The following is a 27,437-nucleotide window of genomic DNA, read 5'->3' as shown; positions in this document are numbered from 1 at the left end:
TTATATACCGCTTAGATTTGTGGTATATAAAACATTTCTAAATAAAAACCAACAATTCTCCAGATTTGCAAGTGTTTTGGGGAACGACCATGTGAAATCTGTGATTGACGCTCCTGGAATGTATCAGCAATTGCTCGTGTGCTCAGCTTAGAAGGAACATAGGGTGTGTGGTATAAAAACGGTTGGGAACCACTGATCTAGGCAACCAAAAATCAGCACCGACTAAAAACACACAATGCGTTATTCTATAAACAGCGCTCAAAGTTAGGCGTGGACCCCCGTTCTTATTCAAAAACACCACATGTACAATACAGGAACGATCCCAATCTACCCATGACCTTCCCATGGCCACGCCCTCTTCTCGGAACTATGCGTAAAATTTACATAAAGATCCCAGCATCTAAAAATGTGCATGTAAATTTTAATCGATGCCAATATTTAATTAGCACCCAATTATCGGTACTAATTGACTTGTTATTCAATTAAACCATGTCCAGAAATTGGGCGTGGACACAAATTATAGCGCCATTATTATTTATTTTAAACGTTTCTACACCATCTAATTCCTAGGCGGTTTACAAAATATCAACATCCATAATAGCTAAAACAGCACAAGAATGGAACAAATCGTCTCCAATTGAAATGCACAGCGATTCCTCCAACAGGACAAATCAGACCTTATAAAAAAAGCATTGAAAAAACAATTGTGTTTTGAGGAGCTTCCTAAAAGTTCCTCTTATCAGCGCATTTTCTCAACCGCCCTACCAGTGGATTCCATAATGTCACCCCCGCACAACAGAAGGCCATTGCACAAGTTTCGACATAGTTTGGATTCACACTGGCCTTTAACAAAGCAGAAGTTTCAGAATGCCATGTATCGAATGAGGCTGCACGTGTGTAAGCTTAATAGTAAGTAATGACAACACTATATCATGCCGTTTGTTCATCATAACTCCAGTAATTATAGTTGGGATGATTATTGCATTTTGGTCCATGTGGTAGTCATGCACTGCCAACTGTTAACGTACCAAAATTTCCATCTACATTAATTAAATTGATTTATTTTAATAATAATATCCACCAGTGCTGGCCATCTCCTGAAGTTCTTGATCTAAGAGAAAGATAAAATAGCTTCTTGGTGAGGTGTCTTTCTCACCGTAAGACTAGTATCCCCATCCAGCTTCGCAGCAACATCCTGTGACCATATCGGGTCTACGACATCACTTTTGCTACGAAGAGAGCCTTTAGAGAAAGATGGCAGGCAGAACTGTGTTCGCACTAGAGGACACGGGGACAAATTTGTCCCTGTAGAAACTCAATGTCCCCATCTTGTCCCCGTGAGTTTTCTGTCGCTGTAAGCTCTGCCTTAACCGCACAAGCCTCGAACACTTATGACTTTAAAGTGTTTGAGGCTTGTGCAGATGAGGACGGAGCTTGCAGGAATGGGGCAGAGACAGGAGGAGAACTCGTGGGGATGGGACGGGAAAATGAGTTCCCTCAGGGATGGGGAAAAATTTGTCCCTATGTCATTCTCTAGTTAGCACCTTTCCATGCTTCTTCATGAAGATCTGTTTTTCATGCCATGGGTAGGTCATGGTAAGCGGCATACCTGCCAGTCACATGATGATAAATCTGGGGAAAAATCAAAAAGGTTTATGTATTGCGGTCTACTCAGTCTTACATGAAGTTCACTAGAATTGCCATTGTGTGACATTTTCAAGCTGAAGGATCACATCTGAAGGAAAACACCTGGAGCTCTTGAATCGTCTTGTGCACCACCATTTTTTTTGTTAGACCTTTACAAAACATCACAACCTAGAAATTCTATTGCAACCGAAAGATTTTTGATGACCTGTGTGATAATGGGTTGCGATCCAGCCCCCAACGGACAGCAGCTCAAATACTGTGTAAATCCATAACATGACAGCATGCGGTATCCAAACTACTTGCTCACCTTCATACACCAAATCTCCAAAATAGAGCATTCGGAAGCAAATTCATTCTGTACTTCAGTGTTTCTCAAGTCGGACCCGGAGTCCCCCCTTGCCAGTCAGGTTTTCAGGATAGTCACAATGAATATGCATGAAAGAAATTTGTGTAAATCAAGTTTATGCATATTCATTGTGGATATCCTGAAAACCTGACTGGCAAGGGGGGACTCACTTGAGAAACACTGCTTTACTTCAAACTACACCTGTTCTTTTTACAAGTTGTTCACAAGGAAAGTTAGATCAGTGGTTCTGAAACCTGTCAGGTTTTCAGGATGTCCTTCATGAGAGAGCTGCATGACCGTCACCTACATTATACAGAAATCTCTCATGCAGGAGCGCCGAGTTAGATGACTGCCTGGTTTAGCCAGTAACAGGGAGTTCTATTGAGAATAAATTCTCCGCAGAGTCACTACTCTATGGTAACCAACTCTTACAGTTTAGTGAATGCCGCAGGTCCCTCTTCTGATTTTGCCACAGCCAGAAAAAGCACAGTTACTTACCGTAACAGGTGTTATCCAGGGACAGCAGGCATATATTCTCACAACCCGCCCACCTCCCCGGGGTTGGCTTCTTTGCTGGATATGTGAACTGGAGACCACAAGGAGGGGATGCGCCCTCTAGTGGAGCAGGAGGCACACATGCGTGGTGCAGCACAGCAAGCTTGAATCTTCAATCAAGTTTGCTTGAAATGCTGTCCGCATCGGGGCTCCGTAGATGACGTCACCCACATGTGAGAATATCATGCCTGCTTGTCCTGGGATAACAAGTGTGTTCCTGGTGTGAAGTGTAAGTGAGGAATGCTCCTTCCTCCTGGGACACTCAAAGCATTTCATGACTCTTCGTTCAATCAGAAACCAAATGGAAAAGGACACGACATTTAGCATTTTTTTTTTTTGCTATTGCACCAAATTTACATTTATAATCCTCATATACTAAGTTTAGGGTGCTTTTAAAAACTTCTCTCTTCGAATGAGCTTTTTCCTAGTTATAAAAACAACCCAAAAAGCCAGACGTAATGGAGATCACGCTCTTTTCAGTATTAGATTTTGAATGTTTATGTTTTAAGTAGGAAAGTAGAGTTCTATCCTATTTTATTAATGGTGTTCTATTTCTATTTTATAAATTGTTTTTATTGTAAACCGCCTTGAATTGTGCTGCACCTAAGGTGGTATATCAAGTGGGAGCGTCTGAGAAATGGGGATTTCAGGTCCTTCTGGGCTGGGCTTTACTCACAAACTATCAGACATTTGGCTTCTGGGGTTGCAGCCTATTCCACTGCTCGACGTGAAGTTCTGGCGCCGGTGGCGCCGATGTTGGATCGGGTGGTGTCGAAGTGGTGGGTGTCGATTTTGGCGGTACCGCCGTCGATGCAGAGGATTCCATCGCAGACCCGGTGCCGAATAGGATGTTCTGTTGAATCTGGCGATTCTTAAGTGTTCGCTTTTTAAGGGTGGCTCAGGACCCAAACACTGCAAGCACCAATTGTGTGGGTCAGTGAGAGAGATCGGGCGTGCACACCGCTGGCACTTCTTAAAACCTGGCTGCGGGGGCATGAATGGGAATACGGCCTCCGCAAAATCAAACCCGGAGGCCTGTATAGTGGCAACAGGCCCCGCCGGGGCTAGTTCGAAAAAAGAAAGTAAAATTTTTTATTTTTTTTTTTTAAAGGAAAATAAAAGGAAACCTGAAGGTAAGAAAAGTAAAACAACAAGAAAATTCGCGAGCGGGAAGGCAAAAAAGGTAGTTTCAACGGCCGTTGAAAAAACACGCGTCTTCTTCGCTCCGCGGAAACGAAGAAACTGGGGACCACGCACTCCTCCGTCGGGCGGGAAGGCACTCGCGCACGCGCGGTGCGGCCAACTAGAACTTTCTAGTTAAAAAGGTCCGTACCGAGGGCTCCGTCGGTGACGTCACCCATGCGTAAAGAATATGCTGCCTGCTTGTCCTGGGATAAAGTTCTTTCCTGATAAGACGCCTAAAGTTTTCAAAAGCTGAGCTTTTCCTCAGCCTAATAAACTGTGTGGCATGCATTTAGGAGATGAAAACTAATGTGCGCAACTTGCAAATTCTGTGCTTTCTTTTACGCTTTAGTTGCTATTTTTCATGCATCTCGGTTAATGAGCCCCACAGCGACTTTCTCATCGTTACGTAACCAAATGGCAGAGAAGAGGCTTGCACTCATGTTCGAGGACCTCCTGTTATTCATAATCAAATGCTCAGACCATTAAAACAACCCACACCCCTCTGGTCATTATTTAGGGTTTATGCACTAACATCTATTCTAATAAATATTTAGCACAGTAAAACACCCCTTATCCATTTAATATAAGAGAAGAAAAAGCACTGAGCAAGTTTAAAAGTCTCCTAAAGAGCTGGCTATTCAAGGACACATTCCAATAGATATGTTATAACTTATAATAACTTTAGGAAGACGATCTAATAGAATTAAGCAGGTACCTGTTTCTCCAACCTTCTGTGTCTTGACCCTCCCATGGTTTTATTTTTTACTTTTATTTTTTTTTTAGAATTGTATTTATGTCAATTGCTGTCAACCGCTTCCCTCCTCACATGTATTAATGTATTAGTAGTGAATGCTATGTTTTTCGGTTTTTAAAATTTTATTCAATTTTTGAACTTATGTAAATCGCATTGGGTTTGGACTATGCAAAGTAATCAAAGAAATGAAATAAACTTGAAACTTGAAATATTAAGGTCTTAATAAGGCAATTTTCAAACTGTGCATTTAGGACACAGACCTCAACTATTTGGACCTGTGGACCATGCCCCAATAGCCTCGGCACCCTGAGGTTGTGGGTTCAAATCCCACGCTGCTCCCTGTGTCTCTGGGCAAGTCACTTAATCCTCCACTGCCCCAGGTACATTAGACAGATTGACAGCCCACCAGGCCTCTTCCCTGATGTCGTAATGCCTCATTCCACCAATAAGAGCCAACCTCATCAGTGATGTCACAATGGCTTCACTGTCCTATACTTGGCTCACTTCTGATGTTGTATTGGAGGAGAGTATGGTGCAGTGGTTAGAGCTACAGTCTCAGCACCCTGAGGTTGTGGGTTCAAACCCTGCGCTGCTCCCTGTGACCCTGGGCAAGTCACTTAATCCCCCTATTGCCCCAGGTACATTAGATAGATTGTGAGCCCACCAGGACAGACAGGGAAAATGCTTGAAGTACCTGCTTTGAGTGTGGTTGTAAAACTAAAAAAAAGGCAGTATACAAGTAATATATAACCAGAGTAAACCTCTACTTCTGCCTTGAAAAAGACACTTGTGTCTCCTTTTTCATGGAACGTATCGTTAAGTAGAGCTGGAAATGCATTTTCTGAGTCTCATGACAATTTATAGACTGCCAAGTTCAATGGATTTGAAAATTTACCCTGTAAAATATTTTGACTGAAACACTCCCATGGTCACAGTCAGAGAATGCACAAAACCCATTAAAAAAAATGCTGCTCGTGCATCTTACCAGCTCAAAATGAAAGAACCAGGGGATGCCCCAACTTTGGCACAAGATGCGAGGGTCTCGCAAAGCTCAGTGCAAAGAGTGCTTTATTCCAGTAAATCCCAAGATTCTTTTTTTTAAGTGATTTGTGCCAGTTCAAACGTTAACGTTCTAATTAAAAAGACAAAACGGGACTAAGGAATCCATTAAAACTACATATAGTCTTTGGCTACGCATATTTTGTCTTAAATAAAACAGAATTTAACTGGAAAAATTGCCTAGCTGATGATGGCAGATGGGCATTTATTTTATAAAAACATACAGGCTTATAAAGTATTAGCACAAACCCTTAAGGAACCAGAGGCAAATGTAACCTGTGTCCATTTACACATTTTCAGAAGATAGTATAAGCGTATGGGAATAAATCATGACTCCACCCATGCTCTGTCCTAGTCCAAACTCCGCCCTTAAACATATGAGTACCTACTCTGAATCTGCAAGCGAGTACGCATCTAATTGCATCCCATAAGCTAATAGCTCTGGACTGGCATCCATATGCAAAAGATTATTTTAAGTTGCACCATAAAGTGTAAATTTTTGTGTGCTTAAGCTTGCACTACTTCCGGTTCTTTCTGGAGAGTGTGTCTTACACAAGCTATCAAGAGACGAGTCTGCATTTCATAAGAACATAAGCATTGCCCTAATGGGACAGACCGAAGGTCCATCAAGCCCAGTTCCTATTTCCAAAAGTGGCCAACCCAGGTCCCGAGTCCCTTGCTAGATCCCAAGTAGTAAAACAGATTTTACTCTGCTTATCCTAGGAATAAGCAGTGGATTTCCCCAAGCTATCTCAAGAATGGCCTATGGACTTCTCTTTTAGGAAATGATCCAAACCTTTTTTAAACCCCGCTAAGCTAACTGATTTCATCACACGCTGTGTGAAGAAATATTTTCTCCGGTTTGTTTTAAATCTACTACTTAGTAGCTTCATTGCATGCCCCCTAGTCCTAGTATTTTTGGAAAGAGCGAACAAGCGTTTTGCATCTACCCTTTCCACTCCACTCAGTATTTCATAGACCTCTATCATATCACTCCTGAGCAATCTCTTCTCCTGAAACATTCTGAAAAACACAAACGTAATACAATAAACCCTTAAGACAGAATATTTATAACCAACCTGTCTCTCGATATCTCCTAGCAAGGAGCTGGCTCCTAGGCGAAAGAGTTCTGGCTTTAGCCAATCAGCTCCAAGTTCCTCCTTCATTAACGAGAGCCAGGCAAGAGCTTCCTTCGCACTGCGAATACCTCCAGCTGGTTTAAATCCAACCTAAAATGTGGAAAATATTAAAGAGTCACACTCAAGTTAGCACAGAAACACCAAAAAGGAGTGTCAGAAGACAGAGCCTTACGTGGCCAGCAGGGCTGAGCTGTGAATGAACCTGACGTTAGGACCGCTTGTGTTTGCTTGCAACTAGTATTCACAATGGCGAAGTAAAGGGGGTGGGCGGTCCACCTGGGTGCTGGCATCCCTCCTCCTCCTCTCCGCCCCCTTCCCACTCGCCCCTTCCCTTCCCCTGCACCTTTTTAACTTCGGCACAAGCAGCCACTAACTTGGAGCCTGCGTCAGCTTCGACGCTCTCTCCACACCTAGGAAGTGACGTCCGAGAGCACGCCAACGTTTAAAAGGTACAGGGACGGCACGAGGCCTTCCTGTCTCCTGCCCTGATCTTCAGGCTCGGGGTGTCTTGCAGGTTCGAGATTGGCTTTTTTATGGCCAAGTCACCCATTATTTACGTTCTCTGGACCACTCTACTTTGAATGAAGATATGGTGGATATGGTTCAGGAAACCTTGACCCTGTCTCGTCCACCCCGAACCAGTTTATCCTTTCACCAGGTCAGCTTGGGAAGTTTCAGTGTTCCTTGGCGGTGGTGTGGAATCAGGATCTTGCTTCTATTGAACAGATTAATGGTGAGGGCTTGCGTCTTCTTATGCGACATCTCCCACGCCTGACTCGCTCGGTGGTGCTGCAGGAACAACACTATAAATTCTTGTTCAGACTTGACATCTCCCCCTACAGGACGTTTGTTGCTGGCTTTGCTGCTCATGCCGACTGTCCTAAGTGCCATTCAACACCAGCCGGATTGTTTCACATGTTCTGGTCCTTTGTTGGTTTCCATCTGCAGACGATTATAAAAAAAAAATAATTCCCCTGAGGGCGGAGGTTTTGCTTTTCTCTCAATTCACCTCTTTGGGATTTTCCAAGGGTAATTCCTTATTGCTGAAAAAAGCTTCGTTATTGTCTCGAAAATGTATCCTTTTGCTATGGCGGCAAGCAGAGGTGCCTACCCTCATCCAAAATACCGCTATTAAGATCATTAGCGGGGCAAAGAAATATGATCATGTCACCCCTCTTTTAATCAACGCTCATTGGCTGCCAGTCGAACACAGAATTAATTATAAAATTTTACTTTTAACATTTACAAGCAGAATGAATAACCAACCTGATTTTATTAACAGTCTTTTAATCCCGTATGTAACGTCAAAATCCCTCCGTTCCACTTCTCAAAATCTTTTAGTTATACCATCATTAAAATCAATAAATACTTTTCGCACCAACAACTTTGCTGTCTCTGCCCCTTCTCTTTGGAATTTACTGCCTATATATCTCCGTAACGAATCAGATATAAAACAATTTAAAATAGAATTAAAAACATTTCTATTCCGAGACGCTTTTTGTTAAATGCCTTTTTTTTTTTTTTTTGACAATCTTTTTACCTAACCTATTGTTTTAGCCTTTATGTCCTTTTGTTGCTGTATGTTTGTGTAAGTCACTTGTCTTCCCTGTTTTAATATGTTTAACCTGTTTTTGTGTAATTTTATTATGTTAACCGCTTAGAAATTGGATTAAGCGGTCAAACAATTTTTTAATAAACTTGAAACTACTATGTGGATAAATGAATTGTTAATGTTAAGAATTGTGGCCCTGGTCAATGGAGGAAATTCCGGGCGGTTTGGGCTCCAGTTTGGGATAGCTTGTCCCATGGCGCCCGAAGTGCCCTCTTGAATTTCTGATACTGGAGTGCTTGGAGGGTTGGGGTGGTACTGGGGGGGGGGGGTTGTGCTTGGTTTCTTGGTTGGGTCCATTTGGCTCCGCCCAGACACCACGCAGTAGACTCTTTCATCGTATGCTTTGGTTTTTGGTTTCTGGTTGTATTTGTTCCCAGATTACTGTATCTTTTATCTTGTATTTCTATTTCACAATAAAACTTTATTATAAAACACCGCTCACCCTCCCTACGCCACTGAGTATTCCCACGGATTCCAGTGACCAATGTGTAACACTATTACAGAAGCTCCCCAGTCATTGTAAAAAGCTCCTTCAGATTTTTGCACTCAAAATGCATCAAAGCTTAACTGTCAAGCTTTAGCCAGCGTTTGAAAGTTTTGTACATCACTTTTTCTCTTCTCGTCGACTCTGTTTACAAATCTTCATGTCATCTGCAAAAAGGCAAACTTTTCTCTTATCTTTCAGCTCAAAAAAGACATCGAACAGAACTTATTCATTTCATTTACAACAAATCACAAAAATGGCTGCGATGCAAGTCACGATAATAACTGATCCCAGGATCAATCCCGGAGGCCCTGTGCTACTCATTTTTCCTTCTTCCAAGTGAATTCCACCCTGTCACCTGCCAGTCAAACGATGTATGATCCAGTTCATCACCTTAAGACCCCCCCCCCCCCCCCCGGGGCACTCAGTTTACTTATAAGCCTCTTATCTAGATCTTTCCAAATGGAAATGCCAAACACTACCCGAGTCACTGGTCTGGTCCAAAATGATAACATTTTAATTCAGAATTCTTTTTTTAATCTTTTACTTTTATGATCACAGAAAATAATATAAGGAATTACTAACGAAACCCTTACTTGCCTGGATGAGCATCAGATGAACTACTTTAATACACTCTTAATTTGTAGGCAGGTCAGACAGAGCCGAGGGAGGGAGAATAGTTAGGGTAAAACAAGGGTCAACAACAATATACTGCTAGAGCCACTAGAGGTCTCTGCACCCTTACCTAGAGCAGAACCTCAATGGCTCTACACAAGTAGCAATTTTCCCTAGTCCTGGTTTAAATCAATCAGTCATTCTCAGCAGATCAGAAGGCTGTTTGATGATTCCATTAGATACTTTGCTAATTTTGATTTCTCCAGGGCCATTATAATACTGATAGCGACTGCCCTTCTTAAGGAAAACATCTGCTTGACTTTCATTTGATAAGGGTGATCAAAATTATATTTAAATGTCCATAACATAAGTGAAATATATTTTTACAGAAATAAAAGGATCTTGCAGGCTGGTAAGAGTATTTGACCATATTAAGAACATAATTGTCATACTGGTCCATCAAGTCCAGTATCCTGCTTCTAACAGTGGCCAACCGAGGTCACAAGTGCCTGGTAAGATCCCAATGAGTAAAACATATTTACACTAATTAAAATAAGCAGTGGATTTCCCTACATCCATCTTAATAGTGGCTTATAGGCTTACTCTTTTAGAAAGTTATCCAACCCTATTTTAAACCCTGGTAAGCTAACTGCTTTCACCACCTTCTCCAGCAACGAATTCTAGAGTTTAATTATATGTTGAGTGAAGAAATATTTTCTCCCATTCGTTTTAAATCTACTACTTGGCAGCTTAATTACATACCCCCTAATTCATGACTCTTCAAATAAATAGTGGAAGACAAAGAATACAATGCTCTCTTAGCAAGATAAGAGACATCGTCACTCCACAGTCAAAGTCTGAGAGGCAAAGCCATCGCCAACATCATTCTAAACAGTCCATACAGAACTCAAAAACAGGCCGGGCATTCAGCAGAATCTAGAACCAAGCTACGCTGGATCCAGGTCAAAAGTCTATACCTCCAGCCTCCCTATCTAGATAAAAATAAGTTCACATCTGGAGTGCCCTCCCCCACTTTATTGTGGAAACTTCCAGAAACAAGCTATAGACCAGTGGTTCCCAACCCTGTCCTGGAGGAACACCAGGCCAATCGGGTTTTCAGGCTAGCCCTAATGAATATGCATGAAGCAAATTTGCATGCCTATCACTTCCATCATATGCAAATCTCTCTCATGCATATTCATTAGGGCTAGCCTGAAAACCCGATTGGCCTGGTGTTCCTCCAGGACAGGGTTGGGAATCACTGCTATAGACATACGACTTGGTGCATCAGTCTGCCATTCTTCCAGAGAGCACAATTGACCGCTTCCTTAAAAATGCGAAAATACACACTTCATTCCAACAGCTGCGTAGAGTCGTCACCTTCTGCTTTGCTGTTTCATAACATTTCATTCTTGTGTTTAATAAGTTCATCTCCTGGAGAATTTTCTGCTAGTCAATGTAATGGGTTTCTCTGCGCCGGGGGTTTCCCCCCCAACAGAAAACCAATTTGTGTGTGTCCTTCAGTACTGCGAGGGCCATTGTACTGCGTGTTTTTCATATCGCAGCCTTACCTTATCATTCAATAACCCCACTCACCAGTCCTCGCTTTGCTTCCTGCACAAACCTCCGTTTCTCTATTAAGGCAGTTTTGATAGTCAGTGTTGTAGCCGACCGCTGACTGCAGAACCAGAGAATTAGCTCATTACAGAAGCCATTTATGAATTCCCTGCCACGGATAAAAATGGCTTGTCTTAATAAAGGGACAAGAATGTCACTTTATATCTAATTCACAGTCACTTACTGTGAATGGCACTTTTTTTTCAAACCAGGAATTCATTCTTTGAAAAGTAAAATTAAACATTTACCTTAATAACTTGAATCACTTGTGGTTTCTGAGGAAATAAATCCCCGATAAAGTGGTTTTAGCCTTTTATTTTAAACTGGATTACTTCCATTTGAAAACCAATCCTGGTAATACTGAAAAACAACATACCTTAATGCCAGTCTTGCAGTGGAAGTCTCTGATGGCTCGCACCATTACTAAGGCTACAGGGAAGGTTGCATTCACCGATTCTTTTCCAGTTGATGTCTTAATGAAATCAGAACCTAGGAAGGAAAGCAGAAAGCCAATCAGTTTTACATTTGCTTGTAATGTTATATATAATGGAATAGAATTAGACCATGGTAAAGACCATAGGGAGGTAACAGCAGCATCCATCTTGTAGCAAGGGGAAATTTTAGCTAGGACTCTTGATTAATCGAGTTAACTAATGTGATTAATCTTGCAAACAATTAACTCGTTAAACTTTTAATTGCAATTAAGTTGGTCTGACATGGCTGTTTTTGCCTAGTATTTATTTATTTTTAAATTTTCTTTCCCACCTAAGCGGGTTACAGCTGGGCACGCAAAATTCATCAACAAACATAAAAATGTGATCATTTAACAGAATTTGACATATCAATTAAGGTAAAAGAAAAAAGTACGATGAAAACCAAATACAACATTTACTCAAGTAAAAGAAAAAAGTAAGGCCCATATTCTATTAACGGCACCTTAAGTTAAGCATCGGTAGGTGATTCAAGATTCTCCCCCCCTGCACAAAGTTGCTCGATTGAAGCCACCACCTCAAGCTGCGATGAACTAATCCCCGAAAAGGAAGACGGGAGTATAAGGTGTGAGACCAAGGAGACCAACAGTCGAGGAGCGTAGACTGTAGAGGCTGCATGTGCACTCAGGTCCACTGCACTACCTCCAACAACGCTGCTATGGAACCCAACACTTGAAGATAGTCTCGTGCCCGAGAGATGGGACCCCAACAGAGACCAAATTTAATTCTGAAGCTTTTGAATGCAGTCCTCCAGGGGAAAAACCTTCCCCAACTTCATGTCAAACAGTACCCCTAAGTACTCCAGACACTGAGAGGGAACCAGATGACTTTTGGCTAAGTTGACCACCCAGCCCAAGGACTGCAGTCACTGAACTACCCGTTTCTTGGCTACCAAACGCCACCAAAGATTTTGCCGAAAAATCAACCAGTCGTCCAGATATGGATGAACTAAGATCCCCTCTTGATGCAACACCACTGCTACCACCACCATCACCTTTGAGAAGGTATGAGGAGCTAGACCAAAAGGGAGTGCACAAAACTGATAGCGCCTTACCAAAATTGCAAAGTGAAGAAATGTGCTGCCCCAATCAGAATGTGGAGGTACACTTCAGTAAGATCTAGAGATGTAAGAAACTCTCCTGGCTGTACCATCAGGATCGCCAAATGCAATGTCTCCACACAGAATAAGGGAACCTAAAGACACCAACTGACTACCTTGGGAACTACAAAGCAGATGGAATAATGGCTTGTCCCAAACTCATTGTCCAGCACCATCACTACCACTTTGAGATCGAGTACCCTTTGAAAGGTTTGCTGAAACGCCATTCACTCACGGAGAACAGGAGAAACACACAACCTGTGTTGGTATCAACATGTATCATGTCAGGGAAATTGCTTTTCGGTTTTTGGATTTCGGATAAAGGATCTTATACCTGCAATAGATTTAAAACAAACTGGAGAAAATATTTCTTCACTCAACATGCAATTAAACTCTGGAATTTATTGCTGGAGATCGTGGTGGAAGCAGTTAGCTTAGCAGGGTTTAAAAAAGGGTTTGGCTAATTTCCTAAAACAAAAGTCCATAAGCCATTATTGAGAGGGACTTGGGGAAATCCACTGCTTATTCCTAGGATAAGCAGCATAAAATTTGTTTTACTAATTGGGATCTAGCTAGGTATTTGGAACCTGGGTTGAACACTGTTGGAAACAGGATCCTGAGTTTGATGGACCTTTGGTCTGTCCCATTACGTCAATTCTTATGTTCTTATGTGAGCCAAGTACAGGACAATCAAGCCATTGTGACATCACTGTTGGGGTTGGCTCTTAGACATTGGTGGAATGAGGCATTATGACATCACAGTCTCAGCTCTGGAATATTGCTACTCTTTGGGTTTCTGCCAGGTACTTGGGACCTGGGTTGGCCACTATTGGAAACAGGATACTGGGCTCCATGGACCTTAATAAATAATGTTTAGTGGAGAAAAAAATGAACAGCTCAAAACTCAGCCAAACGCTTTGGTAAAATCATTCCCACTAGAGTTCTCCAGCTTTTCTGATCAGCATCCTTCCTGCTTCAACCAACTTGGACTGCAGAGTGGGCTACACACGCTCAGGCATGTCCCCTAAACACTAGATTTTGTCATCACAGTTAATTCTAATTCACACTATAAATATATGATATATGAATATTAGCCCTTGTACAATGTTGAATTCATATTGAGAGCAGAGAAATGGTGTGGGGGGGAGGAGTTCTTCCTTCACTTCAGAGTTATACATTTTGCTTCCTACAGCTAGCCAGAGCTTTTGTAAACCCTGTAATTACATGTACAGTTTCATTAAACAACAGCTGCCCTTGTATATGGTTTTCTAATCAATTTGGTCAAAAAGAATGACTTTTAATCAGCTGTTGATAAAAATAGAGGATGAAATTTTAATTCTAACAGATTAACCAGCAAACTGAAGATGGTCTTCAAAACCCATCTTGCTCCATTCTCCAGTGGATTTAATGACTATTCAGGGCTCATTACTAAACAGAACAAGATGAACATTTTCCAGTTCATTAAAGAAACGTACTATGTATTTTTGCATTGTCCTCATGACTCGTTACAGGGAGTCTTAATTACAAGATAATGGATAATGGTTATTAAGTGCAGACTGCGGTAATGAAGCTCTGTTCATTTATACGCCACAGAGACTGCGAAGGGGCAAAACAGAATTACTAGCTTCAAAAGATTAACGAATCAAATTATTATTCAATTTTCAAAATCTCATTCAGACGTGGCAGAAACAAGTAGAGATTAAAAACTAGCAGTCTGATGAAAGCAGGGCATTTCATTTTCAGAACAATATCTCGTGCCATTAGCAGAGTAATCAGCTTAAGATGCGATTATTAGCCCCGCGTATCGTCAATTCACCATTATCTTCCTGAAAGGGACAAGAGGTGCCTTTTTTTTTTTCTTCATTTTCTGCTTCAGTAACATGGACTTCTAAACCGGCTCCTTCAAGACCACTGATTGTAGCTACCAAGAAAGAAAAATGAATTCTAGAATGAAGCACGTCCAGTTATATTTTTCTGTATTTCCCACTCTTGAAACATCTTGTGATATACATTCAGGCACTTCCCCAGATCTCGACAGGACTGGGAAGCAAAGTTCTACCTCTATAAACATCCATCGACATGTAGCGGGGTCATTTCATTAACGGAACAATTCTGTCCATGTAGCAGAAGATGCCAATAGTTTGAAAAATCTGTCCCTGTCCACTTTTTCTATGCCCTTCATGATCTTGAAGGTTTCTAGAGGAGACATGATAGAAACCTTCAAGATCTTGAAGGGCATAGAAAATGTGTACTGGTGGATGTGCGTGAAACTGAAAATGCAAGGGTTTACGCTAGTCTTATATTCCGCCAAAGCCCTTACGAGTTCATGGCATATAACAATATATTTCTATTACAGGAAACAAACCTAGTTAAACATAACACAACGACAAATATTCAAATAGAACATTGACAGTAGATGATGATAAATTTCAAGATAAAAATTTTAAACAAGAATGTTTTTTAAAGTTTTCTAAGAACAGTATATTTATTTATTTAAAAATTTATATACCGTATAAATAAATATATACCATAAAATATTAACAAACATAGATAGTTCAATTATTGCATAACAATACTCCTTAAAATATGGTCAATAAGCAACACAAAATTTTCAAATCCAGTTTGCCTAAAAGAGTCAACTCAAAAAAGCATTCACAAAAAGTTGGGTTTTTAACATGTTTTTAAAATTCATTCTAGCAGTACAAAAACATAAGATTCCTGGCAGGGTATTCCACAACTTTACACCCACTACCGACAACATATTGACCTACTGATCTTATTAAAACAGGGAGATCATTCCCAATTAAAGGAGCCTGATGAAAGAAGGATGTCTTCCATTGCACAAATTATCTAATTGTCCTTGGTGAGGGACACTGAAGATAGAAAATTGCTTCCGTGCAGAATGACCTGGGTCTTCCTGCTACTAATGAAATCAATTCCACTAAATAATATGGCACCTGGCCATATAGAATGTGAAAAAATCATAGCACGAAGCTTAAAATAAATCCTTGCATTTACTGGCAACCAATGGAGTTTAATGAAATATGGTGCAATTCTATCATATTTAGAAATGGAAAAAATTACCCTCACTTCACTATTCTGCACAGTTTGTAATCTTTTCAACAGTTCCTCTGCATTTCCTAAATAAACAATATTACAACGGTCTGTCTGGGAAAGAATAAGCGATTGAACCACAAGTGCAAAAAACAACTACCCGTAATTTCCTTACAAAAAAAAAATGATTTTTTTTGCTAACCAGATTAACTTGGTGCTCCAAGTTCCATAAATTAATTGAATGTCCAAAACTCTAGTTTGCGTATCAAAAGTGTAATTACTTTGGCCAAACAGATCCAATCTAGCCTGATCCTAGCCCAAGAAATGTAATTTTGTCCACATACTACTGCGACCATTTCTTATTTATAAAGCACTGTCAAAGAAACACGCAAGAGGCTGTGCAGAGAACAGTTGACTTTCAAGCTGAAGGAAACTCCTGAACAAAAATCTACAGCTAAACTCTTGCTTGTTACTGTATCAGACCTGCCCCGATGGATCTGTTCACAGCCACAATCCATCTTAAAGCGGGAAAGCACTGCCACCGCCCCCCCCCTGCCCCCCCCAACCCCCACTCCCATTCTGGTGCTTTTTCCAGGGATTATTCTACTGCGTCTGTTAGAGAGCCCTCTGCAGTCCACACCACATCATTACAACTGGGGTCTGCTAATTATCCATAAACTGATTCACTGCCATGCTAATCTTGCTTTCAAAACTTCAGCAAAATTCTGAAAGATTGCCCACTGACATTACAAAGTTATCACAACAAAGATCAAAGAGATGATTCAATATCTAAAGAAACTTCCCCACAAAGCAACAAAATGATATTTTTTTATCCAAATAATGCAGAAAAGTAGCAAGCCCCCTTCCCCCCACTCCCCCTTCAGTGGGAGTTTAGGGTCTAGATTCCTTTCATCTCTTGTAACATGTGCACTGAAGCAAGGCAAATTTTACGTAAACAGCTTTTCTTGTGCACAAAGGCCTCCCCCACCCACTCCAGAATTCTGTTTTGAAGCTGATATTGGCATGCTTGAACACTTCTGGTAAAAGTCACAACATCTGCCGTGGGTCTGAGCAGGGGATCCGAGCAGTGTTACGAAAACATCTATCTGCCCAGTCTAGGAAACTGGATGTTGTGCAAGAATGAATGAATATGATAGATGGACAGACTGGAAAAACAGCAGTCAGACTGACAGACATGATGTTCAGGTGAAATGGTTTTCTGAGTCCCTAAGTGGGAATAATTTCACTGGCCGAATTTGACCCATGGATGCAGGGCCTGATCCTACCTCCCTCGCTCTTCCTGGGTCACCTCATTACTCTTCTGAACAGGAGGAGGGGGGGGGGGGAACGTGTTAATCTTGTGCCCTGTTATCTCCGCTTTCAGCCCTTCACAAGATTCACAATCTCCCCTTTGGAAGAGCCCTCGTTACATGGGGAAGCATAAACTCCACAGCAAATAGTGTGCTAAACTGCTTCCCGGGGCCCACGTTGGTGAAAGGCGGTGTTTAAAATTCCCCTTCATGCTCAGCAGTCTATGATCATCCATGTCCGGAGGCGACTACTGCAACTCATATTTGAGTCTTCGCAAATACCCGATTCAAGCAATGCAGACTGTTCAAAATGCTGCTACAAGATTGGTACCAGGCCTATCAAAGTAATATATTACATCTGTTCTGTAGAATTTACACTGACTAACAACCGAGTCGAGAATCAGCTTTACAAATGTTGCGTTTAATTGATAAAATCTTGAAGGAAAAGGGCCCTACTCTATTGGCCACCACATAATTTGCGCTCAGTAGATAAATTTCCATTGGATGTAGTGTTGTTTAAACGAGCGAGACTAATTACCAACGGGAATCCATATTTTACATCAAAAGGTCACGATTGTGGAATGTGGACTTTACCAGGAATGCGGACTTTACATTATAGGAAGCAGTTGAAGACTCCTCCCCCCCCTTTTACAAAATCAGGGTAGCAGCTGCTACACGACAAATGCTCCATTAAATCCATGTGGGTGTCAGGACAATTACTGCAGCCGCAGCCGCAACCACGGTTTTGTAAAATTAGCCCTTTGTTATTTGCGCAAGCTTACTTGTGATAGCAATATGAGGTTGTGTATGATTATTGCAACGGTGTTTTGCTCATTGTGTTTATTTTCTTTTTTTATTGTATCTCACTTAGAACCAGTGGATAATGCAGGTAATAAATATTTTAAATAAATACATTTTCGGTATTTCAGAAAACCGACATGCCACCCACTGGTTTTGTAAATGTTCCTCTAAACCAGCAGTTCTCAATCCAGTTCTCGGGACACCCCTGACTAGTCAGATTTTCAGCATAGTCACCATGAATATGCCTGAGATTAGTGCATGGAAATTTATCTCATGCATATTCATTACGAGTATACCGTCCCAGAGATAGTGCTGAGAAGCAACGGTCTAAGCAACCCCCATCCTCTTCTTTCTAAGACTGATCCAAAGAGCCGAAAACTATCTTTGGATAAAAATATTAGGGAACATGTCCAAACCCCCCCCCCCCAGCTCATGCCACTCAAATAATCCCGCTTACGTTCCCAGAGTCCCTCCACAGAGATCCCTACGACTTGCCACATCTGCTGGGATTCAGTCCTTTGGCCCAATTCTTCCAATCTGCATTCTCCGAGCACGGTGGGTTTCCAGGTAGCTAAGTTGGTTCTGGTCCCATCGCACGCACTAACTCCATACTGCTGTTGTGCTCAAGGAAATCAGAAAAAGTCGCACATGCAATGGGACAAAGCCAGCAGCCAACTGGGCGGTTTCTTGGGCCCTGGGAGTCATTTGGTCACCAGGAACAGAATAGCCACGAGAAGAGAGAAGATTCTGTGCGCTACCTGCCATCATGGCCACCAGGCTGGCCTTGTAGATGTTGGTGAGAGAGCCCAGGTCTCCTGTCCCTAAGATTGTTTTCATGTGGGCCTCTCCACAGGCCTCGTGGAACTGGCGGATTTCTTCATACAATGCTGCGGAGGAAAAAGATTCAAACACTTTAGTACGGCACATGTCCCAGGGTTTCCCTCTGTGCTGCTGCCACCAGGCTACCTGTTCCCTCTCTCTGTAGTTCAAAGATTTTCAGCAGCAACATGACCCAAACTTGTACCCAGTCTCGATGACTCCCCTGTGTTGCTGCCGCCCCACTACCTGTTTTGTGTATGAAGAGATAAGGTGAGGAGCCTTTCTATGGTTACAATCAAAGCGGTAGTGGGGTTAAATGCCCAGTCACAATCAAACCCAGTTCCCCTTGTTCTCAAGCCACTGCACTAACTATTAGGCTACTTCTCCACTCTGCCTAGTTCCAGTGGCATAGTGAGGGGCAGTGGTGCCCCTTCCTCCCTCCCGCTCCTTCCCCGTCACCTCCGCCACACGCATGCCTTCCCTCCCTGTACACTCTCTGGTTTTTCACCAGTGCAAGCAGCATCTCCAACGTGCTGCCCACCCTGGCCTTGGCTCTCCCTCCGACATCACTTCCTGGCCTTGCCACCAGGAGCGACTTCAGAGGGAGAGAGCATAGTGAGGGGAAATGGTGCCCCCTCCTTCCCGCTTCTTTCCCGTCACCTCTACCGCTCGCATGCCTTCCCTTCCCCTCCCCTACCGCTAGCATGCAGCGTCTCCAATGTGCTGCCCACCCCGGCCTTGGCTCTCCCTCTGACATCACTTTCTGGCCTTGCCACCAGAAGTGACTTCAGAGGGAGAGAGAAGAGGCTGGTGCAAGCAGCAAGTTGGAGAGGCTGCTCACGCCAGCAAAGAACCAAAGAGGTACGAGGGGGGACAGAGAGAAGAGGTGCCTGTGCCCTCACTTAGACAGTGCCACCCCCCACCTCCATGCCACTCCCTAGGTTCAAAGGTTTTCAGGAAGAAGAGTGAAAGGCAGAAACATGAGAAAACAAAAAGCTAGAGGATGCAAGTGGCCATTCCGAAGCCGAATCCTCTGTGAACAGCTCATAAACTCATCCCGATGAAAGCAAGCAGACCTACAATGACTGTCTGGAGAGGGTGGGCATTACTCATGATAAAACAGCAGATGGCGCATCAGCCCATCTCTCCTACTTTGAACTCTCCAGGTCCAATGATGGTCAGACAGGTTTACCTTCCCACTGGCCAGTCAGCACCAAAGTCCTGTTGATAACGATGTCGAGCTCAGACGCTCCATCCTCCACTGCCAGCCTAACCTCCTCCAGCCGTGTTTTCAGAGGTGTCTGTCCTGCAGGGAATCCCGTTGCCACTGTGGAAACAAAGTACGTCCGCACACTGGAGTCCCGATTTTATGCCAACACAAGAAGCCAGAGGGTACTGGTAGCCTGTGCATTAAACACAAGGAAATAACGCTTACCTGAAGCCACCGGGATCTTACAGCCAGCAGCCTTCAGGGCTTGTACCGCGTCACGCACACGAGCAGGATAGACGCAAACTGCACCTGCAGTAATACCTGGAACAGATCAGAGCCACCGGCTGATTGGTTTCAGCAAATTTGGTACAATAGCACATATGAAATCCAATTACAATTAAGTATTAACAGGAAAACTACTGGATAAATTCTAAAGAGTTATCGCATGGAATCTTGTGAAGTTTGACGATCTGGCTTACAATTTCATATTTGCATGCCAATGTGGAATTTCATTTTAAAAAGCGACGTTTCTTCATTCCGGACATTTTCCAAAATAATGGGAATTTTTGCTGAATGTTTCAATATGGATTACCCACAGCAAGTGCTAGGCTCCTTCCTCTCACCTCAGATTGAAAGTAAAACACATAGTGGGGGGTGCTGCTGGCATGGAACAGACTCCCAGAAGAAGTGGTGGGGAGAGAGACTGTGTCTGAATTCAAAAGGGCCTGGGATAGGCACATGGGATCTCTCAGAGATAGAAAGAGATAATGGTTACTGCGGATGGGCAGACTGGATGGGTCATTTGGCCTTTATCTGCCATCATGTTTCTCTGTTTCTATAACCATAAAGCTCTATGACCTCACAATGAAGCTGTATAGAGCCTTAGCCAATAGGAAGAGGAGATGCAAATGTTAAGAGCCTTAGCCAATAGGGAGAGGAGGAGATAGTGGATGCTGCGGATGGGCCATTTGGCCTTTATCTGCCATCATGTTTCTTTGTTTCTATAACCATAAAGCTCTATGACCTCACAATGCAGGTGTAAAGAGCCTTATTAAAATGTAATATCCCGCAGAAGCTTACAACAGTTCTTTGCGGCTAACAATTAAAACATACAGTCAATAAAAGAAAGAAAGGAACTCCATAACAATCATTCAAGAAATGCCTTCTAAAAAACCTCTAAAAGAAATATATTGGTATCTTCTTAATAAATATGCTCATTTTGAGGAATGTCTGACCCAAAAGCAGAGTGAAAAAACTAAGTCTTTAATAGTATCTTGAAAACTTTAAAGTTCAGTTTCAGATTAATATTATGAGGAAGTTGGCTCCAAAAAAGCTTTAAGTCTGGTACATTCTCAATTTGTTCTTTTGGGTGATGGCAGAATTAATCTATTGTTTTGTAAAGACCTAAGCACTGTGATTGGACATATGGAATAGTTAAAATAGTTTTAAGTCCTAAAGAACAAGGCGTGCTTAAATCACACCCAAATCACACCCCATGGAAATGTCTGTGTGGTGCGACCTTTACCTGGAAATAGCGTCTTTTTGAAAACGGTATTTGCACAGATAAACACCACATTTAAACGTGTGCATATGTTTCTAGCATAATGACGTCGTATAGCTGCATCCCTAGAGCGTTTACAGGGACCTAGCACTAAACATTATTTGACGAACAAAAAAGCATGCAGACCTACCTTGGTCGTGCATATTCATGGCTCGCAGGAGGTCTTCTCTGATTGGGCGCTTGGCTTTGAAGCACAGCCTGTGAACATTTGAAGCCGTGTCATCGCCCGACAGTGTGGTCAGATCTATACAGGTGACGGCCCTCAACAGCCAGGCAGCCTCAGGGGGGGAAGAAAACCACAGAATGAACACTCAAACCAATTTGTAGGGCGGCAGCACAGGGAACTAGAGTTTAAAGGATAACTATACTTCCTAAAGCACATTTAACAGGGTGAACAGCTCCTCGCCCAGAGACCAAGGCACCGCCCTGCAGGAGGAATCTGTGGCTGCACAGTAAAGGGGAGATATGATGACGCTAGGGTGACGGCTTTTAGTATCGCTGGCATTCAATTATGGAATTCAGTGTTAGGTCAATTGCAGCTATAGGGTAAATTTTTTTTCATATTTATTTTTTTTTAATTTCTTTATTAAAGATTGCCATAGAAATCATGATGGCAAAGTTAACTGCCCTGAATTTGGGCCAATTAGCATTTTTTAAATAAAATCTGGGGGCTCATTGGAAGGAAGCCCAGCAACAGCAATCCCAATAATTGGTCACTGGTTCTTTATTTGAATAATCATTGTTTCTATTGGCAGTAGAGGAGGACCGTTAGGGTGAGGGGGGGGGGGGATGGAGGTCGGGTAAATTTTAAGAAATTCTTAAAGATGCAATTGATTGTTTCAGATTTTTGTGAAGCAACTCTTAGATTAGCGAAATTTGAGACAGTATAAGTTATGATGCCGTGTTATGTATATTTTTATGCAAACCGCCTGGTTAATAGACGGTATATAAATTTTAAAATAAAATAAACGCAACCAACTGCAAAGTTGAATTTCAAAAGGAATGCACTCGTGAAGACGTGTTGGAACATTGGCTGGATAGAGGCCAAAGAAGGTGCATTCATAATCTTCCCGGTTCAGAAAGATGATGCAGGATCTTCATGGTGCCAGCACGCCAAGGTCATCTCTACTCTTTGAAATGGGCGATTGTATAAAGCCATTTTTGCACATGTTGGTGTGCACAGGTAAAAGGGCTCTTCTAAAAATCACCCCACACACATGCCGGGCAAGAGCTTGAGTGGCATGGCGATTCACATGCATGCATTTAGTAGCATACTAAGGGAGGGCAGTCCGCTCCGGGTGTTGCCCCCCCCTCTTTCCACTTCTCCCTTCACCTGCAGTTGTTCACTGCCACGACAGCTTTCAACCACATCATCTCTCCTGCTGATGTCATTTCCAGGTGCCTTGCATAGGAAGTGACATCAGAGGAAGAGCTGATGGGGTCAGGGAAGTTGAAGCTCTCGTTGCTTGTAGTGGTGAACAACTAGGTGCAGGGGAAGGGAAGGGGGCGTCAGGGAACGAGGGGGGGGTGACCCGGGCACCTCTCACCCTCGCTACGCCACTGCATGCATTATACAATATGCTTTCATACGACCACACTGAGATCCTTACCCCAAAGCGCAGAAGAGCTACCGGTATTTCCAGAGAATAAGTGGCTACATCTCAACGGAAGTTGTCTCGGGCGATTCTGTCACCTTTGCTGTCAACCCTTTGGCCAGATCAGTGTCTCTCAAACTGTGTGCCACGAGGGACTCCAGAATTTTACATTAGTTTTAAAAATTTCCCTTCATAAGTAGACACTAGAATAGATGACGTGTACGTCGCGCCAATGTTATGAGCGTCTGTGTGCGTAAGGAAACAACCGCCCAGACAAGCATTGTTCTTTAGCGTGATTACGTGTAAATCAGCTCCAGTTTAAGAAAACAGCTGAAAACATTTTTGCAATTTATTAGCTGTCACCTGAAGACAAGAAACTAATTATGGAGATTTTAAGATTTTTGTTTGTCCGTTATTTTATGTATGATTTTACTGATGTAAACCGTTTAGTTTTTTCTTTAAACAGTATTATAAAGTTTTAAGTAGATAAATAAATTGGTCCTTGAAAACTTACGACAAGTAATTTTATTTTTATTCAGTAGTTATCCTAATGAGCAATAAAGCAATCAAGGCTTTGTTTACCGTTTGGATCTTTTTATCTTTGCAAACTTGGATTTTCAGCTCTGACAGAAATTAAATGGAAAAAAGAGAACGGCTGCAGATGGTGGTGATGAAATGCGTGTTTGCCCTGTTACGAGTTCATTTGCACTCCAAAACAAGCCCATCCATCGCACCGATTAGCAATTCTAGTCTATCTACTTTGGTTTCACCGTTGTTACAATTACTCAAACATAGCTTAAAGAACTTTAAATAAATAGCTCTCAAATTGAATGGCTTTGTGGTTTTGCAATTTTATAATTTCAATTATAAATGTGCCTCGAAAAACATTTGCTCTGTTTAGTGTGCCAGAGCTTAAAAAGTCTGAGAGACCCTGGGCTAGATGCTTCTAGATTCCTGTTTCTGAACCTTCTCCTCTTTGCAGAAAGAGCCAGGGCTTCAGAGGCTGTGCTCTCAGTCAAAAATGGTTTCAGTGCCATACAAGTCTGGTTCCCTTGAGAGGAGAAATCAACCACCCCATAATGCCTCTACCTTTATCCCTGACATGAGCCCCAGTTTTTACCCTGCAGACGCAGCTGTTCTTCATTGCTGAACCAGCCTATACAGCTATCTATCTACTGGAGCCGGAGAATACCGACTGACTTTTCAGCTGTACCAGGATATTTCAGAAGCCAAAGAGTTTACCCCTGTCTCCATCTGCTGGCAGGAGGGAGAACACCCATTCATCCAGACTGGTCAGGCAATGGCAAAGAGGAAAGAACAGTTTTGGAAGTCAACTCTACCACTTTTAGATGATGTTAACTAAAAGAGAACTTACTTGCCAGTCCTTCTTTACAGTTCTTCTGGTCTGAATCTGCTCGGCACGCCGGAGAACTGCAGGCTGATTCACTTGCACTCTTGAGATCCAACCAAGGTCTAGGAAAAATAAATTCGTACACTCTTAGGAAGCAAAAGTAGCCACAGGCAATGAGGGACCATTGGTGGAAATCCAAAAGCTTAAAAAAGGATCACTTCGAGGTGCAAGAATAAAGGTGGGAAAAGCTACTGAGCATTTACATTTCTGCTCTTCAAATGCATGACAACTGCCATTTGCTCTCCAGGACCAAGAGGTGCATCCTTTCAATGGTTATGTATCCTTTGCCAAGTGACCAAAGAATTACCATAAAGTAGGTAGGACAAGGATAATTTAATGCACCGAGAGGTGATTTTTTTTGTTCTTGTTGTTTTGCTTTTTTAATACATCTGGAAACCAGAATGCAAATCCTACCATTGTTCCTTTGAATTTTGAGAAGGTCACTTTACTTCCCCCCCCCTCCATATTATAAGTTCTTTCTGACAAAAACGTATACCTCAGAAATGTTGAAAATTGTCTTGAACTAATATTGAAAAGGTGGTCAATAAACACAGAACAGTAAAGCACAGGATACCCCTCTCTCATATGCTCTCTGATTGTGAAATACTTTGTCCTTCCAGAAGAATATCTGGACATATATTAAAGCTATCATCGCAATTAAGACAGAGCCGTCACTTGATGTTATCTTTCTCATATCTCTACATCCCGCTTTAAATTTTGCTAAAAACCACAATACAAGCAATTGGAAGGACATATCTTTAGATCCATTTTTGGGTGGAATATAGTTTAGCTTATAAATATGAAATGAAAGCAACTGTCTAATGAAAATATGGAAATCTTACTTAATAATCTTAATAACATTCCATTTTTCAACCTTTTCTTTGTTGGACTAGCTTTGGACTAGTCACTAGAGAATGGCACGGGGATAAATTTGTTCCCGACCCCACAGAAACTCAATTTCCCTGTCCCGTCCCCATGAGTTTTGTTGCTGTCCCATTCCTGTAAGTTCTGCCTTAGCCGCATAAGCCTCGAACACTTATGATTTTAAAGTGTCTGAGGCTTGTGCAGGACAGAGCTTAGGCATTGGTGGAATGAGGCATTATGACATCACAATCTGAGCTCTAGAATGTTGCTACTTAGGATTTTAAAGCGTTTGAGGCTTGTGCGGATGAGGACGGAGCTTAGGCATTGGTGGAATGAGGCATTATGACATCACAATCTGAGCTCTAGAATGTTGCTACTTAGGATTTTAAAGCGTTTGAGGCTTGTGCAGATGAGGACGGAGCTTAGGCATTGGTGGAATGAGGTATTATGACATCACAATCTGAGCTCTAGAATGTTGCTACTTAGGATTTTAAAGAGTTTGAGGCTTGTGCGGATGAGGACGGAGCTTAGGCATTGGTGGAATGAAGCATTATGACATCACAATCTGAGCTCTAGAATGTTGCTACTTAGGATTTTAAAGAGTTTGAGGCTTGTGCGGATGAGGACGGAGCTTAGGCATTGGTGGAATGAGGCATTATGACATCACAATCTGAGCTCTAGAATGTTGCTACTTAGGATTTTAAAGAGTTTGAGGCTTGTGCGGATGAGGACGGAGCTTAGGCATTGGTGGAATGAAGCATTATGACATCACAATCTGAGCTCTAGAATGTTGCTACTTAGGATTTTAAAGAGTTTGAGGCTTGTGCGGATGAGGACGGAGCTTAGGCATTGGTGGAATGAGGCATTATGACATCACAATCTGAGCTCTAGAATGTTGCTACTTAGGATTTTAAAGAGTTTGAGGCTTGTGCGGATGAGGACGGAGCTTAGGCATTGGTGGAATGAAGCATTATGACATCACAATCTGAGCTCCAGAATGTTGCCACTACAGTAGTGAGGAGAGGGGTACAGACAAGAGAGACTTAAGATATTGAGAAATCCCCGAGTGAATACAATTGTAGGTCAAGGAGTTTGACCTGTATGCACTGAGGAGAGGGATAACGTGACCTTAACGACACTGGCGGAATACGAGGGGAGGGAGATGGCTAAGCGAAAGACCCGTGAGAAGCAAACTGCAGTAATCCAGACGAGAGGTGAAGAGTGTGATTTAAATACAAATAGTTTGGAGCTCTATTTTGCTAAATCCTACTGAAATAAACACTTGACCTCTGATTTCCTGTTGCTTCTCGTCCAAATAATATTTTTCGTTATTCATATTCTAACGATTAATAAAATAAGCTCCCCTAGGTAAAACCTCAGCCCTGACCCCCCCCCCCCTTAACTTTTCACTCTTAGCAACCCCCTAAGAGTTTGATCATTAAACTGAACAACAAATGGGTTGTGATTCTGGCTGTTCAAATCTGTGCTTAGGAGGTGCCCCCTCGGTTCTGCTAACTTCAGAGCTGCCAAGGCAGATTTTTGCCCTGATACCACGAAGGGGGGGGGGGCGTACAGCCATCACCTCCTGCAAAGGTCTGGGTCTCACCCCTCCCCCTTCAGTGCAAGCTCCTGTAGCACTAACAGCACTTCCTTCCCTGCTAATTCCTCCGCAGCCAGAGCCACCCAGGGTCCAGGTAGTGAGAGCTTAATTAGCACATAGCTTTTGTCTCTGGCCCACAAGGGGTTAATGCTGCCCCCCTCCCTCATGCCTTACCTAAGCCAGCGCCTGGGTTCCTAACAGACATGGTGGCAGGGTCTCAGCCCAGTTGATCTAGGCTTGCTTCACCCCAGCCTGAGCACTTCCTGCTCCCAACCCAGCCCACAGGAGGAAGGGGGAGAGGAGGCAGCCCCTGAAAACCCGACCTGGGTCTTCGGGACTGGACTGCAAAGCACTCGAGCTGCTAGTAAACAGAGACTGCGCATGCAAATCTACCTCATGCATATTCATTGAGGGGCGGAGCCACTGGGTGACGCAGGAGAGCCCCGGTCTCCGCACAAGAAAGGCTGCTAATGCAGAGAAAAGACTCGGTCTGAGCTTTGCTTTCTTTGCCCCACAGATCTGGATCACAGTGGCAGAGCTGCAAATTACCTAATCCAGGAGGGAGGCTTTGGGGTGGCAGAAAGTCAGGACTGGCCAAGAATGGAATGG

The 27,437-nt window shown here is 42.6% G+C and overlaps 1 protein-coding gene across 2 annotated transcripts in view; it reads right to left on the bottom strand.

Moving 5' to 3' along the window:
• Positions 1-27,168, bottom strand: part of DERA (deoxyribose-phosphate aldolase) — a 33,871-nt gene extending 6,703 nt beyond the window's left edge. The window contains exons 1-9 of one of the 2 annotated variants that reach the window (XM_033952434.1): positions 27,003-27,161; positions 24,329-24,426; positions 21,489-21,636; positions 20,023-20,118; positions 19,780-19,914; positions 18,527-18,655; positions 11,390-11,502; positions 6,626-6,775; positions 518-1,632 (exon numbers count right to left, since the gene is read on the bottom strand). In XM_033952434.1, the coding sequence (XP_033808325.1) occupies positions 1,576-1,632; positions 6,626-6,775; positions 11,390-11,502; positions 18,527-18,655; positions 19,780-19,914; positions 20,023-20,118; positions 21,489-21,636; positions 24,329-24,426; positions 27,003-27,033 (957 nt within the window). In that variant the 5' untranslated portion in view covers positions 27,034-27,161 and the 3' untranslated portion in view covers positions 518-1,575. Of the gene's footprint in view, positions 1-517; positions 1,633-6,625; positions 6,776-11,389; positions 11,503-18,526; positions 18,656-19,779; positions 19,915-20,022; positions 20,119-21,488; positions 21,637-24,328; positions 24,427-27,002 lie in introns of those variants that run through there. The other variant, XM_033952433.1, reaches the window with a different exon arrangement.
• Between the last annotated feature and the right edge of the window lie 269 nt (positions 27,169-27,437).

This window comes from Geotrypetes seraphini, chromosome 7 (genome assembly GCF_902459505.1).
Source record: "Geotrypetes seraphini chromosome 7, aGeoSer1.1, whole genome shotgun sequence".
Lineage (NCBI taxonomy): Eukaryota > Metazoa > Chordata > Amphibia > Gymnophiona > Dermophiidae > Geotrypetes > Geotrypetes seraphini.
The sequence above is the reverse complement of the archived record's forward strand: the minus strand, read 5'-3'. Positions and strand labels throughout refer to the sequence as shown.